General features: G+C 44.8%; 2 protein-coding genes across 3 annotated transcripts; both read right to left on the bottom strand.

Annotated features, from left to right (window-relative positions):
* Nucleotides 1-33: 33 nt before the first annotated feature.
* Nucleotides 34-10,716, bottom strand: LOC131261267 (kelch-like protein 5). 2 transcript variants are annotated; one of them, XM_058263253.1, is made up of 6 exons: nt 9,679-10,716; nt 4,905-4,965; nt 2,932-3,493; nt 1,987-2,805; nt 1,581-1,913; nt 34-843 (listed from the first exon to the last, which is right to left on the bottom strand). In XM_058263253.1, the coding sequence occupies exons 1-6, from the start codon at nt 9,848-9,850 to the stop codon at nt 769-771; spliced, it is 2,022 nt and encodes a 673-aa protein (XP_058119236.1). In that variant the 5' UTR covers nt 9,851-10,716; the 3' UTR covers nt 34-768. The 2 variants fall into 2 exon arrangements, with proteins under 2 accessions (XP_058119236.1, XP_058119237.1); XM_058263254.1 differs by lacking the exon at nt 34-843 and having other exon boundaries at nt 1,095-1,913.
* A 284-nt stretch (nt 10,717-11,000) lies between these two features.
* Nucleotides 11,001-13,499, bottom strand: LOC131271426 (pre-mRNA 3'-end-processing factor FIP1). Its single transcript, XM_058272848.1, has 2 exons — nt 11,389-13,499; nt 11,001-11,320 (listed from the first exon to the last, which is right to left on the bottom strand). The coding sequence occupies exons 1-2, from the start codon at nt 13,359-13,361 to the stop codon at nt 11,191-11,193; spliced, it is 2,103 nt and encodes a 700-aa protein (XP_058128831.1). The 5' UTR covers nt 13,362-13,499; the 3' UTR covers nt 11,001-11,190.
* Between the last annotated feature and the right edge of the window lie 2,689 nt (nt 13,500-16,188).

A 16,188-nucleotide genomic window follows, 5' to 3' on the forward strand; every position in this document is an offset into this window, starting at 1 on the left:
AACGCTGCAGTAAAACGACTATCCTTTGCTCAGAAAATTGTATCCACTATACAAGTGTTGATTTATTATATTTCCATCTGTTCACTCGTTTCCTTATATGCTATGTTTTGTTTGTTTGATTTATATATTTGATTGAATTGCATTTAATACGAGAGGAAGGAAAAACTCATCCCACTTAATGATCATTTTTGCTACCCCTTTCCGTTCCAAGCCTATCTTTCAGCACTTAAGTTTTACCAGGATCAGTCCTTTCGCAAATTTTTCGTGCATGTTTCCTCTTCTCTCTACATCTTACGCTCACTGGGTAGGAAGGCAGGCGGAGGTGTACGGTTAGGTTTTGGCTAATGAATCAAAACATCACGTCTTCTCTTTGGCATCCATTTCAACTCTCTGCATCTGCAAATCATAAGGCTGTCCAGGGTGATGTTACTGCTCTTCCGCCTACTCTTTTTTCGATCAATCTCAAAAGCTACTGTTCTCGGTAGAATCGAACTAAAATCACAGCTTACCGAACGTTACCGACCAATCAAATCGAATGCTCGAGTCTCCGATCTTTTCCGTGAACAAAAAAAAAACAAGAATGATCATTAAAGGCTTACGTGTGGCTCACCTCTGTTCCACTTTCTCCTCAATACAAACATCTCAATCTCGGAATCTGAAATCTCTTCTCTTAGCACCAAGCTGTCTCCCTACTTGCACGCGTAAGGTACCGCTATCCTAATGTGTAAAAAAAAAGACCAAATGAACGATGATCACGTCTTTCCACTTTTACACGTAATAATCACAAATGCGGAAGTGTCTGCGGTAGTAGTAATTGCTGGCACTGGTGCTACCGCGCCATCCCTGCGGAAGATAGTGCATATGCGCCCGATTGGTGATGATTGTTTCGTCACATGTTGTGCGGCGAATAGGAAAGATGGAAAAGCGATTTAAAAAGAAAGACGAAAAAGAAGAAAAAAGAAATACAAATACCAGTAGAAAAAAAAACGGAAGAAAATGGAACACATTAGGGGATAAGCTGGCGTTTTTTTCCCAACTATCGTTAGGCAGGTCAAGCAGTTTCGGCAGGATGTGTGGCAAAAGCTAAAAAAAAGTCTAGGATTCATAAAGGATTTTTTTTTAAAGCCTCAGTTTGATACAGGGCCATGGCATCCCTGGGAATGTAACGTTTTCTCGTTTGTTTGTTAGGGCATGCATAAAGCCACTTGTCTACATGGTTTCTTGCACTCCTGGAATGGCGCTCATTTTGTGGTTTTACTTCTGAAATTTGGGCAGATAATTAATAAGACTATCACACGCACGCAAACACACACACACACATACAATCACAAATGTATAAGAGAATGCTATTTAAAGGAATAGCTTATTATTCCGAGGAATGCTTCCGAGGTAGCCGTTCCCATGCTCGAAAAGGATGCAGGGTGGCAGTAGGAGTAGGATCTTGTGTTGGTCGGCAATAGCAATGGGAATGCTGGAAGGAACGTAGGATGCAAGCGGATATGCCACAGCCGGAGGAGCTCGCTGGTGCTAGGGCATGACTGTGGGTCGGGTGTTTTGCCGTGGTTTTGGTGGTACTAAACCGTGGTGCTATTGTTGGCCACCGTGGTGGACGTGGACGGCGAAGAGGTAGATGCAACGGCATTGCTTGGCGATGCTGGATTGACTCCAGGGGCGATAGTGGTGCCGGCTTGGGCGCTTGGCACCACTCCCGTGGCGCTGTTCGGGATAGCGACGACGCACGCACCGGCGCGGCTGTAGTTGACCGGTGATATTTGGGTCCACTCGTTCGTCTCCGCGTCGTACTGCTCGACGATTTTCAGGTACTGATTGCCATCGTACCCGCCGACGGCAATCAACCAGTCGCCGAGCACACTGACTCCGATCGCATCTCGGCCAACACTTAGCGACGCAATCTAAGACGGAGAACGATTAGCGATTGTTAATAATTAGCGGTACACTTCATGTGTGTGTTTCGTTCGTTCTTACCAGTGTCCAGGTGTCGGTGGTAGGATCGTATCGCTCGACCGTTTCCGTCCGGCAGACTGCCGGATTGCTTGCCGGGCAGTCGTGCCCTCCGAGGGCATACAGGAATCCGTTCAGCACGCCAACTCCGACACCTCCACGGCGCCGGTTCATTGGAGCCCGAAGTGTCCACTTGTTGGTGTGCGGATCGTAGCACTCAACCGTCCGATGGCAAACGCTTCCATCACGACCACCGATCACGTACAACCGATTGCCCAGCACGGCGACGCCCGCAGTGGAGCGCATGGCCGACATGGGCGCCACGTAGCTCCAGGTGCGCGCCAACGGATCCCATCGTTCGACCGTGTTCAGGTAGCTCCAACCGTCGTGTCCACCGACGGCGTACAAGGGACCTTCCAGGAACGCCACACCGAGCCCATGCCGGGGCGTTCCCATGGGAGGCACCAGCGTGAACCAGTTCATCGTATTGAGATCGAAGCTCTCGACTGTGTTGAGTGTCTTGAGACCGTCGCGCCCACCAACGATGATCAACTTGTCGTCCAGGACGGCCACCCCGAACTGTAGCCGGCGGGTTGGCATGTTTTTAAGCAGTGTCCACTTGTCTAGACGCGGATCGTAGCTCTCGATGCTGATCGCACCCTTGTGCCCGTCCATGCCCCCGACGGCCAGCAGCCGACCCATGGTGGACTTTCGGGGACGGGTGCGTGACGTCGCGATCAGTGAACGACGTCCAGGGATAAGATGCCACTTGAACGCTTCCATCACCAGCTGCTGGCACTCGTTCGCTCCTCCGCAGAGAGCCTCCACGTGGTCCACTATGAACTGTGGGTTGTAAAGTAAAAAACAATCATTAAAAAACGATACCATTTGTTTTAGTTAACACACCCAGGAATTATATCTTAGACGCATCCTTAGGTGACTCGTTGTAAGGCAAAAGTAAAAACTCACCGAAGGTTGCAACAGTGGTAGCTTAACCAGTGCCAGCAGCTCCGGAATGTGGCGCTTGCGGGCCTCTGGGTCGTACTGTATCCAGGCCATCAGGGCGTGGAACACCTCCTCCTCGTTCGGCACATTCAGATCGTCACTGCGCAGCAGGTTGGCCAGCTGGGCCGCGTCGAGCATGAAAAACTCCTGGTTTTTCCACACCTGCTGAAAGTGCTGGCAGGTGTAGGCCGTGGCGAGCTTCAGGAGCGCGGTGCAGCCTTGCTGCTCGGCGAACAGCGAAAACCCGAGACAGTTGGACGGGTGCAGCTGGCGGGCGAGAAAGTTACAGCATGCCGTCACAATCGTGCCGAGTTGCAACAGGCAGGCCGTCGCTAGCAGTGTTTCAACCGTGTCCTCCCGGATCTCGATCGCGCCCGTGTAGCAATACTGTATGAGCGATTGCAGTGCGTCCCCGCCCACCTCTTGCAATGTGATTTCTTCCTGCTGGCTTTCACGCAACTGGCCAGTGAACATGGCACTGAAGTAGGCCGACGAGGCGGACAAAACAAGGCGATGGGCTGGTATCCTGTAAACGAAACAATGCATATCATTAGCACTACAATCCAAAAAGTGGCCAATTGAATATGTGTTCTCTTTGAACTGTTTAAAAAACGGCTGAAGATGTTTTCAATCGAAACAAGTTTTTCTTGGAATACAAATACTTTGGGGTGGTTGCAAATATTAATATTGAAACAAAGCTTTAAACATTATTGAAAATTTCTCATTTTTCCTGTACATTTAGATGGCGTGATGAAGCGGTTAATTACATAACAAAATAAGGCAAACATATTCAACAAATACACTAAACAACAGAACAGATTAGAAAAAATCTTCAAAATGATTCTTCATTACCCAAAAGCAATGTGTAGTTTAATCAAGTTTATATTTTTTATTCAGCAAAATCAATTTTCGTCAATCGATTATTCCTCTTTTTTTAAGTGATACAACATCCCTTAATAGGACTAGGCCTCTCTCCGAAGAGAGAAACTTTGGCCGAAAGACGGTATATTATAGATCAGTGGTAAACCGTTCGTAATACAAGTATCAGTATGTATACATTTTCGGTGTAAAACGATATTCCTGTTAGGGTATATTATTTACTCTGTTAATAATTCTTTTTGTCTATTTATCAAATACAATAGACCGATTATCTTAAAACCAATTAGCTAACCGATTTAAAGAACTGGGACTGCATTATATTCATATTTTCCACATCATACTGTTCACTGTGGGAGGCAGAAGAAAGCCTGCACTCAATCGTCGGCATGAATGGGTGCATTTTACTCGCGTAATTTTATTTTCAGCCATCCCTGCCGGGACAGCAGCATCGGAGCCCCCTCGCGAGTAGAGGTCAAGTGCAGGCTAATCGTCGACAACTGTCCCTTCGGGACGCGCGAACGTTGTTCCCGACGAGGGAAATGATTTATAATACAACGAACGATCGGCGGCCAACCCGAAGGAGAGTAGAGAAACTGAAATATATACACGGAGAGTGCAGTACCTAGAGAAAACGGCAGGCCAGGCCATCCGGCAAATTGATTTAATTTAGCTCGTTTTCTCGTCAACGCCACTGCGCCGCTAGCAGTGTGGCACCGAACGAGTGCGGAAAACTGAAACGTTTGTGTCATTTGGCAGACAACAAAACGCATCTAACGTCGTCTGTCTTGCGGTGATTGGTACACGGCGAGGGGAAGGTCCGTTGGCTTTTGCACAGTTTATGCGGAACCGAGAAATCTATCGTCTGGCGGGGTGTAAAAACGTTCGATCGTTGTATATAAACATTCGAAATGGAGCTGGTTGGGAAAGGTTATGATCGTGCATTTGGTTTTTGCGTTTTGCTTGGTGCACTGGTTTCGCGGAAAACAGGACGGTTTATGTCCGGAAAATGCAACCGTCGCTGATGGGGGAAATCTTCTCACAGACACGGACACACTTACCTTCGGCCATCGACGCCAGCGATCAGCACCACATCACAAAGCTTCTCACTCTGGAGGTAGTCTGTAAATAGAACGGATAGAGCAGAGTGATGGATTAATATCTTGAATGGTACGCATTGGCATTGGGAGCGTGCGAGGCAAAATCTGCAAAAACATAGCTACAAGACAACGTATGATATGTAACTCGTAATTAGAATTTCCCAAAGCGAACGACTCTTTTTCTCTATTCCTCTTCCACCACGATGGAAATGAAAACGGGAACGAAGGGAATCGCTACTACGATCATAACACCACCATGTGGAGACAAATTTTCCCTCCTAAGGGTCTATAAACGAATGCAGCTTCCCGCGGGCAGACGATGCGATGGTACATTTCCAAGAAAAGCCTGCCAACCGCGCGTCTCCAAAGGGGTGAACGAGATGTTTATAGCGTCCTCACCGGTACAGGGCCTTCGGCAATAAGGAGAAGCAAAATTGAATACGAGGAGTTGATCTTGTCATTGCTCGACCGTTATATGCACGTGCACTTTCTTCGCTTCGAAGGAAAATTCGCCTGAAGCTGACGACCCTCTGGAAGGTTGGTTAACCTTCTCTTTGTCTGGGGAGGTGGGGTTGGTTTGCTTTTCCGGTTTCCCGCGATTATCGTTGTTGGTGGGTTACACAAAGGGACAAAAGCGATGCTCTTAGTTAGAACGTTTTGATTTAATGGGATTGATGACATTAGGTGTTAATTGGGAAAATGTGGCCACAAAGTAGACAAAGAACAAATTTATGTTTCCAATTTAGTTAATCCACGTAACCTTTGAAATTAGCGTGAAACAACAATCAAGGCTCTTTAATTGCTTTCACATGAAAATGGTTATGCGATTCTGTTTGGTTTAGAAAGAACTTGTTATAATTAGCATTGTTCTCTTATTTCGTTATTATACGAGAAAGAAAAAAATGTAAAACAAGTAAAATTGTGTGCTTCATCTGCTAGTTCAACAGAAGTCAACACATCAATGAAAATTATATTTTATTAAAATGGAAAATCGCTTAGCAGGGTTTCATTTATAGTAGCAATGAAACGTCGCCCGTTCTATTAGCCAAATTAATTCAACCGGCGGCTCATTACTGTTATAGTAGACATAGGAATAAGTAATTCACGATTACTATGGCAACGATAATACTATATATAAGCAGTGCATCTGCTAATAAAGATCATTCGGTTAAGGAACCATTCTGCAATAGGTTATGGGCCCAGAAGAGTAAAAGCAAAAGTCGAAAATGAGTACTGGAAGTTCCGTTGAACAAAACGCTACGGAGGGAAGAGGAGCAGGATTGCCGACGGCTGGCGTAGGACGGCTCAACGGAATCAATCTTCCCATGGTAGAAAGGTTACGTGGATGTGAAAATTACTCAACATGGGCGTTTGCAATGCGGATGATCTTGATCCGCGAAGGAACTTGGAGTGCCGTGGAACCTGATGAAGGCGAAGTAGTGGACAAAGAGACAAAATTGCGTGCATTGGCAACAATCTGTCTGAGTCTGGAGAGTTACAACTACAGTCTGGTTCAGGACGCAACGGATGCAGCTTCAGCATGGAAGAAATTGGCCGCAGCATTTCAAGACACCGGATTGACCAGGAAGATCGGCTTGCTTCGGAAGTTGACGAACATAAGGTTAACCTCTAGCATGAGCGTAGAAGAGTATGTTAACGAGCTGATGTCGACTAGCCACAAGCTTGCTGCGATCGGATTTCAAGTAGACGATTCCTGGATGGTAGCATTGCTTTTAATGGGATTACCGGATCATTACGAACCAATGATCATGGGGCTGGAAGCATCAGGAGCGAAACTTACGTCGGATGCGGTAAAGGCAAAAATTCTGCAGGACGTGAAGTGTGATAGGAATCTTGATGGCAGCATGAATAACGAAGCATTGTACATAAGAAGAGAGTATAAACCAAAGGCGCAGTATAAGAAAAGGAGCGAAAAGACGTGCTATAATTGTAAAAAGCCTGGACATTTTGCAGCCAAGTGTCCAATGTCTGGAGAAAAAGGAAAATCAAGTTCACTATGGAGTTCGTTTGCTAGTGGCGATGCAAACAGTGAATCTTGGTATTTTGATTCCGGAGCAACTTGTCACATGGCAAAACCGAATCAACATTTTAGTGATGAGACAACGTTGCAGCAAGCGATATGGACAGCGAATAATGGCAGCATGATGGCTATAGCACGAGGTACAGTAAAATTAGAAGAGAATAACGCTAACGTATATGAAGTTCTGAAGGTACCTAATTTGGTTACGAATCTATTGTCTGTGAGTGCAATATGTAAAAAAGGGCACACTGTGATTTTTACAGCAGACAAATGTAAAGTTATAGATACAAATGGAGAAGTTATTGTATCTGGGAAACAGGAAAAAGGGCTTTATAGATTGCTACAACCGAAACAGACCGGAACACCGCATGCTACAGGACAAAGCAAAGAAACTCAGCCAGTTTTGAGACGAAGTAGTCGCCAGCGTAATTGTCCAAATAGATACAATGAGTTTGTAAGTTACAACACCATTTCAAACCATCCACCGGAAGAAGATATTCCGCAGAGTTACGATGAAGCTATGAGGAGACCTGATCGTGAAAAATGGATCGAGGCAATGAAGCAGGAGATGGTATCCCTGAATGAGAACCAGACGTGGATGATCACCGATTTACCAAAGGGTCGAAAAACCATTCGAAACAAGTGGGTTTTCTCCATCAAGCGAGGATCTGATGGAAATGTGGACCGGTACAAGGCGAGACTAGTTGTTAAAGGATGTTCGCAGAAACCGGGAATCGACTATGAAGAAGTGTATGCTCCTGTAGTGCGATATTCAACTGTCCGATACCTGATGGCACTAGCTACGAAGTTTGATATGGATGTGGACCAGATGGATGTGGTTACCGCATTTTTGCATGGAGAACTAGGTGATGAGCAAATTTTCATGGAGCAACCCGAGGGGTTTGCAATTCCAAATGGAAAAGTATGTAAACTGAAGAAAGCGTTATACGGTTTGAAGCAATCGAGCCGGGTATGGAATGCAAAGTTGAATGAAGTACTGCTAGAATTTGGCCTACAACGATCGAAAGTTGATACTTGTTTATATTGGAAGATGAATGAAGATAAAATGCTGTTCGTAACAATATATGTTGACGATCTGATAATTTTCACGAATGATAATCCTTTGAAGAAAAGACTAAAACAATTTCTAATGCAGAAATTCAAAATGAAGGATTTAGGCACAGCATCACATTGTCTTGGCATTCGAATCAAGAGAGATCGAAGTGCAGGAATATTATCACTAGATCAACAGTTATATATCGAAGAGATTGTTAGGCGATTTAGAATGGTCGACGCAAAACCTGCAACAACTCCCATGAATCCTGATCTTAAATTGGAAAAGTCAATGTCACCAAAGAATGACGCTGAAGTTGAGGAAATGAGAAGTGTACCGTTTAAAGAAGCAATTGAATGTTTATCCTTTGTAGCGCAAATAACTCGACCTGATATTGCCTTTGCTGTGAATACTGTTAGCCAATTTTCTTCAAATCCCGGAAGACAACATTGGGAGGCTGTGAAGAATATAATAAGATATCTGAAAGGTACAGCGAGCAGGAAATTGCAGTACAGAAAGGATGAAAGCGGAGAATTGGCAGGATATACCGATGCTGATTGGGGAGGAGATCCTGACAGTCGCAGATCAATGAGTGGATACGTGTTTATGTTGCAAGGTGCAGCAATAGCATGGGGCGTAAAGAAGCAACCAACAGTAGCTCTTTCATCTTGCGAAGCAGAATACATGGCTCTCTCTCGAAGCATTCAAGAGGCAATATGGTGGAAAAACCTTTGTTCGGAATTCAGCGATGTAGGAACAGTTCTGATTTATTGCGACAATCAGTCTGCAATCATCATCGCTAAAAACGGATCGTATAACCCTCGGACGAAGCATATAAGCATACGCTACCATTTTGTGAATGAAAGCTTAGAAAATCAAGTGGTGAAACTCGAATATGTATCGAGTAAATTACAACTGGCCGATGGATTCACTAAGCCTTTGCAACGGATGAACCAGGCTAGGTTTTGTAATAGTATAGGAATCGTGAATTAGGGAGGAGTGTTATAGTAGACATAGGAATAAGTAATTCACGATTACTATGGCAACGATAATACTATATATAAGCAGTGCATCTGCTAATAAAGATCATTCGGTTAAGGAACCATTCTGCAATAATTACATGCACAAATAAAAAAGGCAATAAAAAATAAATTATAAACGTGTTTAATTACTTTGCAATATTTTTAATATTTTGATACAATTGCGTTAACCACGTTTTTATGAGTGCTATGGAAAGTAAACTGGCGAAGACGAAACAATCGTGAATCGAACCGAAAAACAGGCCCCTCTGTAGGGAGCAATAAATTAGCCGCAGCTTCAAACCTGCCGGTGACTCAACCCGCTGTCCGTTGATCGCGGTAATTCCTTTTTTGAAGAAAACGAACAAACAAAAGACGAGAGCAAGAAACATAACTATCCCAATATGGTAACAGGAAAGAAACCCGCTTGAACCGCCAAGCTGAAGCCGGTTGGCGTCTATTACAATCCGCAAGCGAATCGTGCGGCAAGCAGACGTCGGAACCCCCGGAAAGTGCAGACCTTGAACCTGTCGGCCAGACCTCTCAATCGACCGTCCGTTGACCTGATCCCGGATGGAACACCGATTAGGTACGTCTGTGAGTGTGTGATCTGTTTATTACCTTGCATACGCTTCAGAACCAGATCGGAGTGATCGCGACACCGGAAGTACTCGTCCTGGCTGACGGACGAGTTCAGGCTGGCCAGGCTGAAGTGGCTCTCATCCGTTACGAGGCTGATGCGGGCGCTAGCACTAGACGTCGGGCTGCCCTTGCAGGACATTTCGTTGCTCATGGTGTGCGGATCGCTGTCTGCAGAATAATTTCTTTTTCAAATTTGTTATGACGGGTTTCAGTTGTGTTCTCAGTGATCACAGGTTTGAACTAAGTTAAATTAAGAGTTTCTAAAGGCGTATGTCTCTACGTAGACCAGCCACTGGCGAAGCAAATTAAAGGATGCGCGATGATTCGTGTATGAGGTTGTCAAGGTAATGCACTTTTCCAAGCAACTCCAACCGGATAACTAAAGCCACTTTGATTGCCACTTCACCTTCGCCACTAAATCACTCTTGGATGCTTGGATGCGTTTAATTTCCCAACCTGGCATTAATTACTCCACCGCTTGCGCTGCTTCTTCCGGTGCTTTTCGTTTCGCTCAGATTGCAATTGCTGCTGGATGTCGCGTGCCTTGCTGCTGCCGAAGACGAAACCAGACTGGGCCGTCGATCGTACGTGGTTCGCGTTCTGAGTCAACGGTGCCAGATGCTTTCCTCACTAGACACCAAGTTGGTGACACCCCAAGGCCAGACCGCACCACATCGATGGCGTACCACAGATGTATAACAATTTCCCAGGGGGGTTATAGTTTCCGCTTCCCCCGCTGACAGTTCTGGAGACCTTACAGCATCATTGCACCATCCACTACCAGCACCGAGGTAAGTACGCTTCCCTAACCGTTCGCAACACTATTTCGCTTGCCATGCATTTTCCCCGTCAGTCACCGTTGTTGTTTACGCTCGTGCACTTTCCGATGGTGGATGTAAATACGTGAGATCCGGAGGTGTGGCAGGATGCTCTGCTAACCGACTGTTGTCTGATAACACGACGCGAGAAGCGTTTCTTTGTGCTTCTTGGACAAGCGCGCCCGCGATACGAGTCTATTTTGTGTCCATTCCTTTTTATTGCACCAGCTTCTCACCACTACCACCAGTCGAGAAAACGCTATTTTGTTTTTGTTTTCATTTCCATTTCAACAACAGCATGTGTGTATGCGTATGTTTGCTGGTCGAATCTTATTGAAGTGTCAAGTCGATATGTCAGCTTCATTTATACCACTTGAGGGCGAGTGATGTAAATTTCAATTTCAAGTGGAAATTTCTTTTTCCTTTCAGTAAAAGAAACATTTACTAAATGTGCTAACTTTATGCAGAAACAATATTTTTATCTATACTTAATGGTACACGATTTATTATACATAATTTTTTTTTTGTTCGAACCGATATCTTCCATCCAAGCGATATCGGTTTCGTGCAGCTGTATTTAACTTTTATTTTATTTTTACGAATAAGTAGTTCAATATTTCGACCTATAGCCATGAATTGAGCTATTTGAACTGAAAATCGTCAACTCCCATGCTCATTCGCCATCTTCTTTATCCTTCCGGTGGGACTTTTTCTTATCGCGACTGTGACGCTGCTCCCTCTCGCGACTGCGATCTGAACGTCGCGATTTGGACCTCTCTCGGCTTCGGGAACGTTCGCGGTGGCTAAAAGAAGAGACAAAGAATGCATGCATTACAGAGGCACCAAACGTCTCATAATAAGCGAAACTTACCGATCTTTATGCCGATCTGGTTTTGTGGAACGTTTGTCTTTATCGTCCCGAGATCCGGAGGTGGCTGGTAGTGATGGAGTACCAACCGGGATTATTGTTCCTGCCGCACCTAGAGCGACCGCCCCGTCTCCAGGTACCTCCTCCTTGGGGACGACAACAGAACCCTCACGGTCGGATCTATGCTCACCCCGCTCGCGTTCCTTTCGCTCCCGTTCGCGCTCTCGATCACGATCACGCTCTCGTTCGCGCTCACGGTCTCGCTCCCGGTCCCTGCGATCGCGTTGTTCTCGTTCCCGATCACGATCCCGCTGATCGCGCGGATCTCCTCGCTTACGATCGTTCGGATTTCGAATGTCACCTCGCGCGCCTGGGGGCATTCCGGGTGGATGTATCCTTCCTCCACCGGGACCCATTCCGGGACCTCCGGGGCCCATACCGGGTTGCATCTGTTGGGGTGGTGGCATGACCATCCTCTCACCTCCACCGCCTCCCATCATATCCATGTGCTGTTGTTGCTGTTGTGGGGGCATACCACCCATTCCCGGGTGACCCATCATCGGTGGTCCGGGTGTAAGTGTTTTAATGCCTGACGGTTGCCAGTTGCCATTGTCGTTACCCCACTGTGTCTCCTGCATAGGATCGTAGTAATCGGAATATTCGACCTCTGGTAGGTAAAAATCTGGTGGTCCTCCGCCGAAACCTGGTGGTCCTCCCATCGATGGCTCGTACTTGTTACCAACAACGGTCCGACTGTACTCTCGGCGATCGGCCGTCATCACCTGAATTACATTTTCCTTAGGTTGACTCGACATTCCCATGCCGTCATCACGCCGACCTCCACCTCCACCACCCATTGGCCCTCCGCCCATCGGTCCGCCCGGTCCACCACCGATCACCTCGATCGGACCGTTCATCTTTCTCGGTCCACCCATCGGTCCGCCGCCCATCGGTCCACCCGATCGTCGCATGTCTCGCATTCCCATGTTCATGCCGATCGGTGGAGCCGCCTGCGGATTGTTAATCGTCAGGCCGGCCATTCCCACACCGCTTTCGTGCTGCCGCATACGCTTCTGTCGCTCGCAGTATGAACGCCAGGTTTCCTCGTTGAATCCGTAATTGAAGTAATCGGTAATGTCCGCACCGGGTTTACGCCACGGTTTCTCATCCAGCGAGTCGATGCTAAACTCGTGTGCTGGCACACCATTTATTGTGCCAACACTTTCGAACTCTTCCATGCTGAACTTCCCTGCCGGTTGCTTCGTTTTGTCCGTTACGCCAGCCGCATTCGATGCCGTCTGGTTGGGTAAAATGGGGCCACGCTGTTTGATGATGTTATAGCTAGGTCCAGATTTGATGTCTCCGATCACGACATTAATATCGTCGTCCTCGTCACTATCGATGTCGCTCTCCATGTCACTGAGCCCTCCCTTATCTTTTCCATTGTCATCCCCAACCTTTTCCTCTCCGGACGATTGTTTCCGCTTTTCTTTATACTCTCCATCATCACCCTCGTCTTTCCCTTCCGAACGGCCACTTCCTTCCTTGGCACTTGCATCGCTTTGTTTACGTTTGCCAGATTCGATCGGATCATCATCCATCAGCTGTGAATCGTCCTGGCTTTCATCCGGTTCGTCTCCTACGCCCCCTGATTCCTGCAAATCGCTTGCATCCATGGCATTATCGTCGCACTGCTGGTCGTGGCTGGATAATCCGTTACCGGCGGTGGCTGATGAGACCTCGCCGGAAGTTTCATCCGTGTTTTTTGGTTCGTTAGAGGCACGACGCTTTTTACCAAAGTCTCCCGCATCGTGCATGGCCGCTGATGATGATTCCTCGTGTTCTTCGTCCCACAAGGGATTTTTCTCGCTACCGGCACCGTCGGTCTCGGTAGCTGGAATCGAGTCGCCTCCCGCAATGCCATCCTGGTGGGAACCACCGTACAACCAACTATCTTCGTTTCCTTCGTCTGCCATTTTCGACAAATTGTTGCTCAGTCGATAACAGGTACAGTTCCGCACTACACAAAATGATGAAAATGCAGCGTAGCTTGCTGTATCTATTAGAAATTGTATTTCTTTCCGCAAAACCCAGCGCGCTCCAAAATTATTAAAGTTGTGACAATCTGGTATGCGTCCCTCACTTTTGACAGCACAAGTTTGACAGCCAATGTTTGTACAGATGAGAAGGTATAGCACAAAGGCGTATCACATTTGACACATCGAAACCCTTGTGGTACGATGGACGAAAACGTTGAACTGCGGGAAAGTTCCAGCAGCTTTTTGTCAATTAAACTTTTTATCCCAACAGCAACAAAATCTAACTTGAAACGACAATTGCTTTTAGTCAAATAAGAGACTGAATAGCATTTTACAATTAATGCTTCAGCGAAATGATCCTATGTGTATGTGGACACAAGACCCCTTTCTCTTAAGTTGATTCGCACGCCGGCAAGTGCAAGAGGCAAGAAGCCGTTAGCACTGTTGCAGGTACTTGCCGGTAACTAAACCACTAACCCAAGTATACAGAAAGTTATGAAATTTAAATTACTATGATGTTAATATCTTAATGATCGCTTTTGATCGAATTTGTACATGCGACGCATTGAATGAACCGATTACCGATTTCCACAAATGTACCTTGCCTCAAGTAACATATTACATTTTTACCATCTTTTCTACTTTTTATACCAGCTCTCGGTAAGAGTGCTCTGAATCGCATGTCTAAAGCTACGTTTGGTGAAAAGAGGCAGCTATTATCGAATTACCGGCGGCAGTTACGGCTTCAACGGCAAAGATTCCCATAATCAATGAACATCTTCCCGTATGCCGAGGCAATGGATGATCTTGCTACTATGTAGCAAAACCAAGAAACACGACGCCCGAAGCTTCATTAACCCTTTAACCGATTACATTTGAGTATTCCAAACTAAAAAAAAAGATAAAAAAAGAAAAAAATAAAAATACTCATGTCCCAGGAGTTTTCTTAGTGGGTAGGAATCCCACACTACCCATTCTCTTAGGAGAATGGGTGTCTTGATCGGGGATAACACTTGCCCTCCCGAACCAGAAGATCTTTCTCCTGGTAAAATAACAAAAAAGAAAAAAAAAACGATTTCTCTCTTTTCAGAACCGGAACCAGCGCGTTGTATCGAATGAATAGATGAAAACATCCCTAGATGAATGTATGGAAGCTCCTTATGAAAACAAACTTTTCCTCGACATGTTTAGTTCGATTCACTTTCTATATGTGTATAAGATGCAACACTAGTCAATTCGCGATACGAGCATTTGGTGGATTTCAGTGGATTAAATTGGTTCGAATGTTGCCATCCTCTCTTCTAGTGGTTGAATTTGATTCATTTATTTTCATATATACTAAACGTTTTGAGCTACGAATCCGCACGCACTGAAACAAAACTATATAAACGCACAGCCTACCGTGGTTGTTGAGAAATTAAAAAAATGGGAAATTAGTCAACCAAACTTCGCATCAAGTAGTCTGATTGTGGAAAATGTAACAAAAATGTTTATAAATCAAACGCAGCACTCATTTAGAATCAATTGTTTATGAGACGAGATGGCATGCAGATGTGATATTATTCGCTCCCGCTCAAAAAGGCGCTCAACCCAAACAACAACTATACTTACCGCCTTTCTGAACTTTATATTTTGCAGAAAGAAAAGGTCTTCACCGACAATCGGAAATCTGGTGGGGAAATGTGTAGATTGCCAAAGAAAATCACCAAATAGACGCGAAGGATTTAAAAAATTGTTCACCATCTTAGACAACGACAAATATGGCTATACACCGGAAGAAAAAGAACGCAGGAGGAACACCCAGATTCCAATATATTACAAATATAGGTATAGAGATAGAAATTATAGGCCTGTAAGTAGATATAAACAACTTTTTCGTATAATAAGGTGTTTTTAGATTGAAGAATGGTATTTAAGCAACTTTCGTTTTATTTATTTTCAGATCACGAAGAAACCGAGACTCTCGGATATTGATGAAAATGAGGAAATTTTCTTCTGATGTTTAATAGTTTTTCAGTAATCGATTAATTATGTATTTACTTTTCTCTCTTTCTTTTCTTTTCTTCTTTTTTTAAAAATGTAATTTAATAATAATCGGGTAAAGGCAAAATGATGCCTCGTGTGCCGTGTCTACTGCTTTTGCTGTATGCATACAGCCTTTGCCTCGGCACACGGAAAGATGTGCCTTGATTATGGCAACCTTCGCCGTTGAAGCCCTAACTGCGGCGGGTAATGCGGTAATAGCAGCCTCTTTTCCGAAAACGTGGCTTTACAAATCCGATTCGATGCGCTCTTTCTAACACTGCATATCTTCAAGCATTTGCAAGCATATTAGAATACTCTCACAGAAGATCAGTCTCTAAAATTTAAAAAAACAAAAATTATTTTTTATAAAAAAATTTATTGATTGGTCCTTTGGGGATGTTCCGATAAAAATATTCCCAAAGAAGATCAGTCTCTAAAAAAACACAAAAAAATTTTATAAAAAAATTATTGATTGGTCCTTTTGGGATGTTCCGATCAGAATATTCCCAAAGAAGATCAGTCTCTAAAACTAAAAAAAAAAATATTTTTTATAAAAAAATTATTGAGCGGTCCTTTGGGGATGTTCCAATCCGAATATTCCCAAAGAAGATCAGTCTCTAAAATCAAAAAAAAAAATTTTATAAAAAAATATTGAGTGGTCCTTCGGGGATTTTCTGATCAGAATATTCCAAAAGAAGATCAATCTTTAAAACTCAAAAAAAAACATTTTTTTTATATA

This window comes from Anopheles coustani, chromosome 3, assembly GCF_943734705.1.
Source record: "Anopheles coustani chromosome 3, idAnoCousDA_361_x.2, whole genome shotgun sequence".
NCBI classification, from domain to species: domain Eukaryota; kingdom Metazoa; phylum Arthropoda; class Insecta; order Diptera; family Culicidae; genus Anopheles; species Anopheles coustani.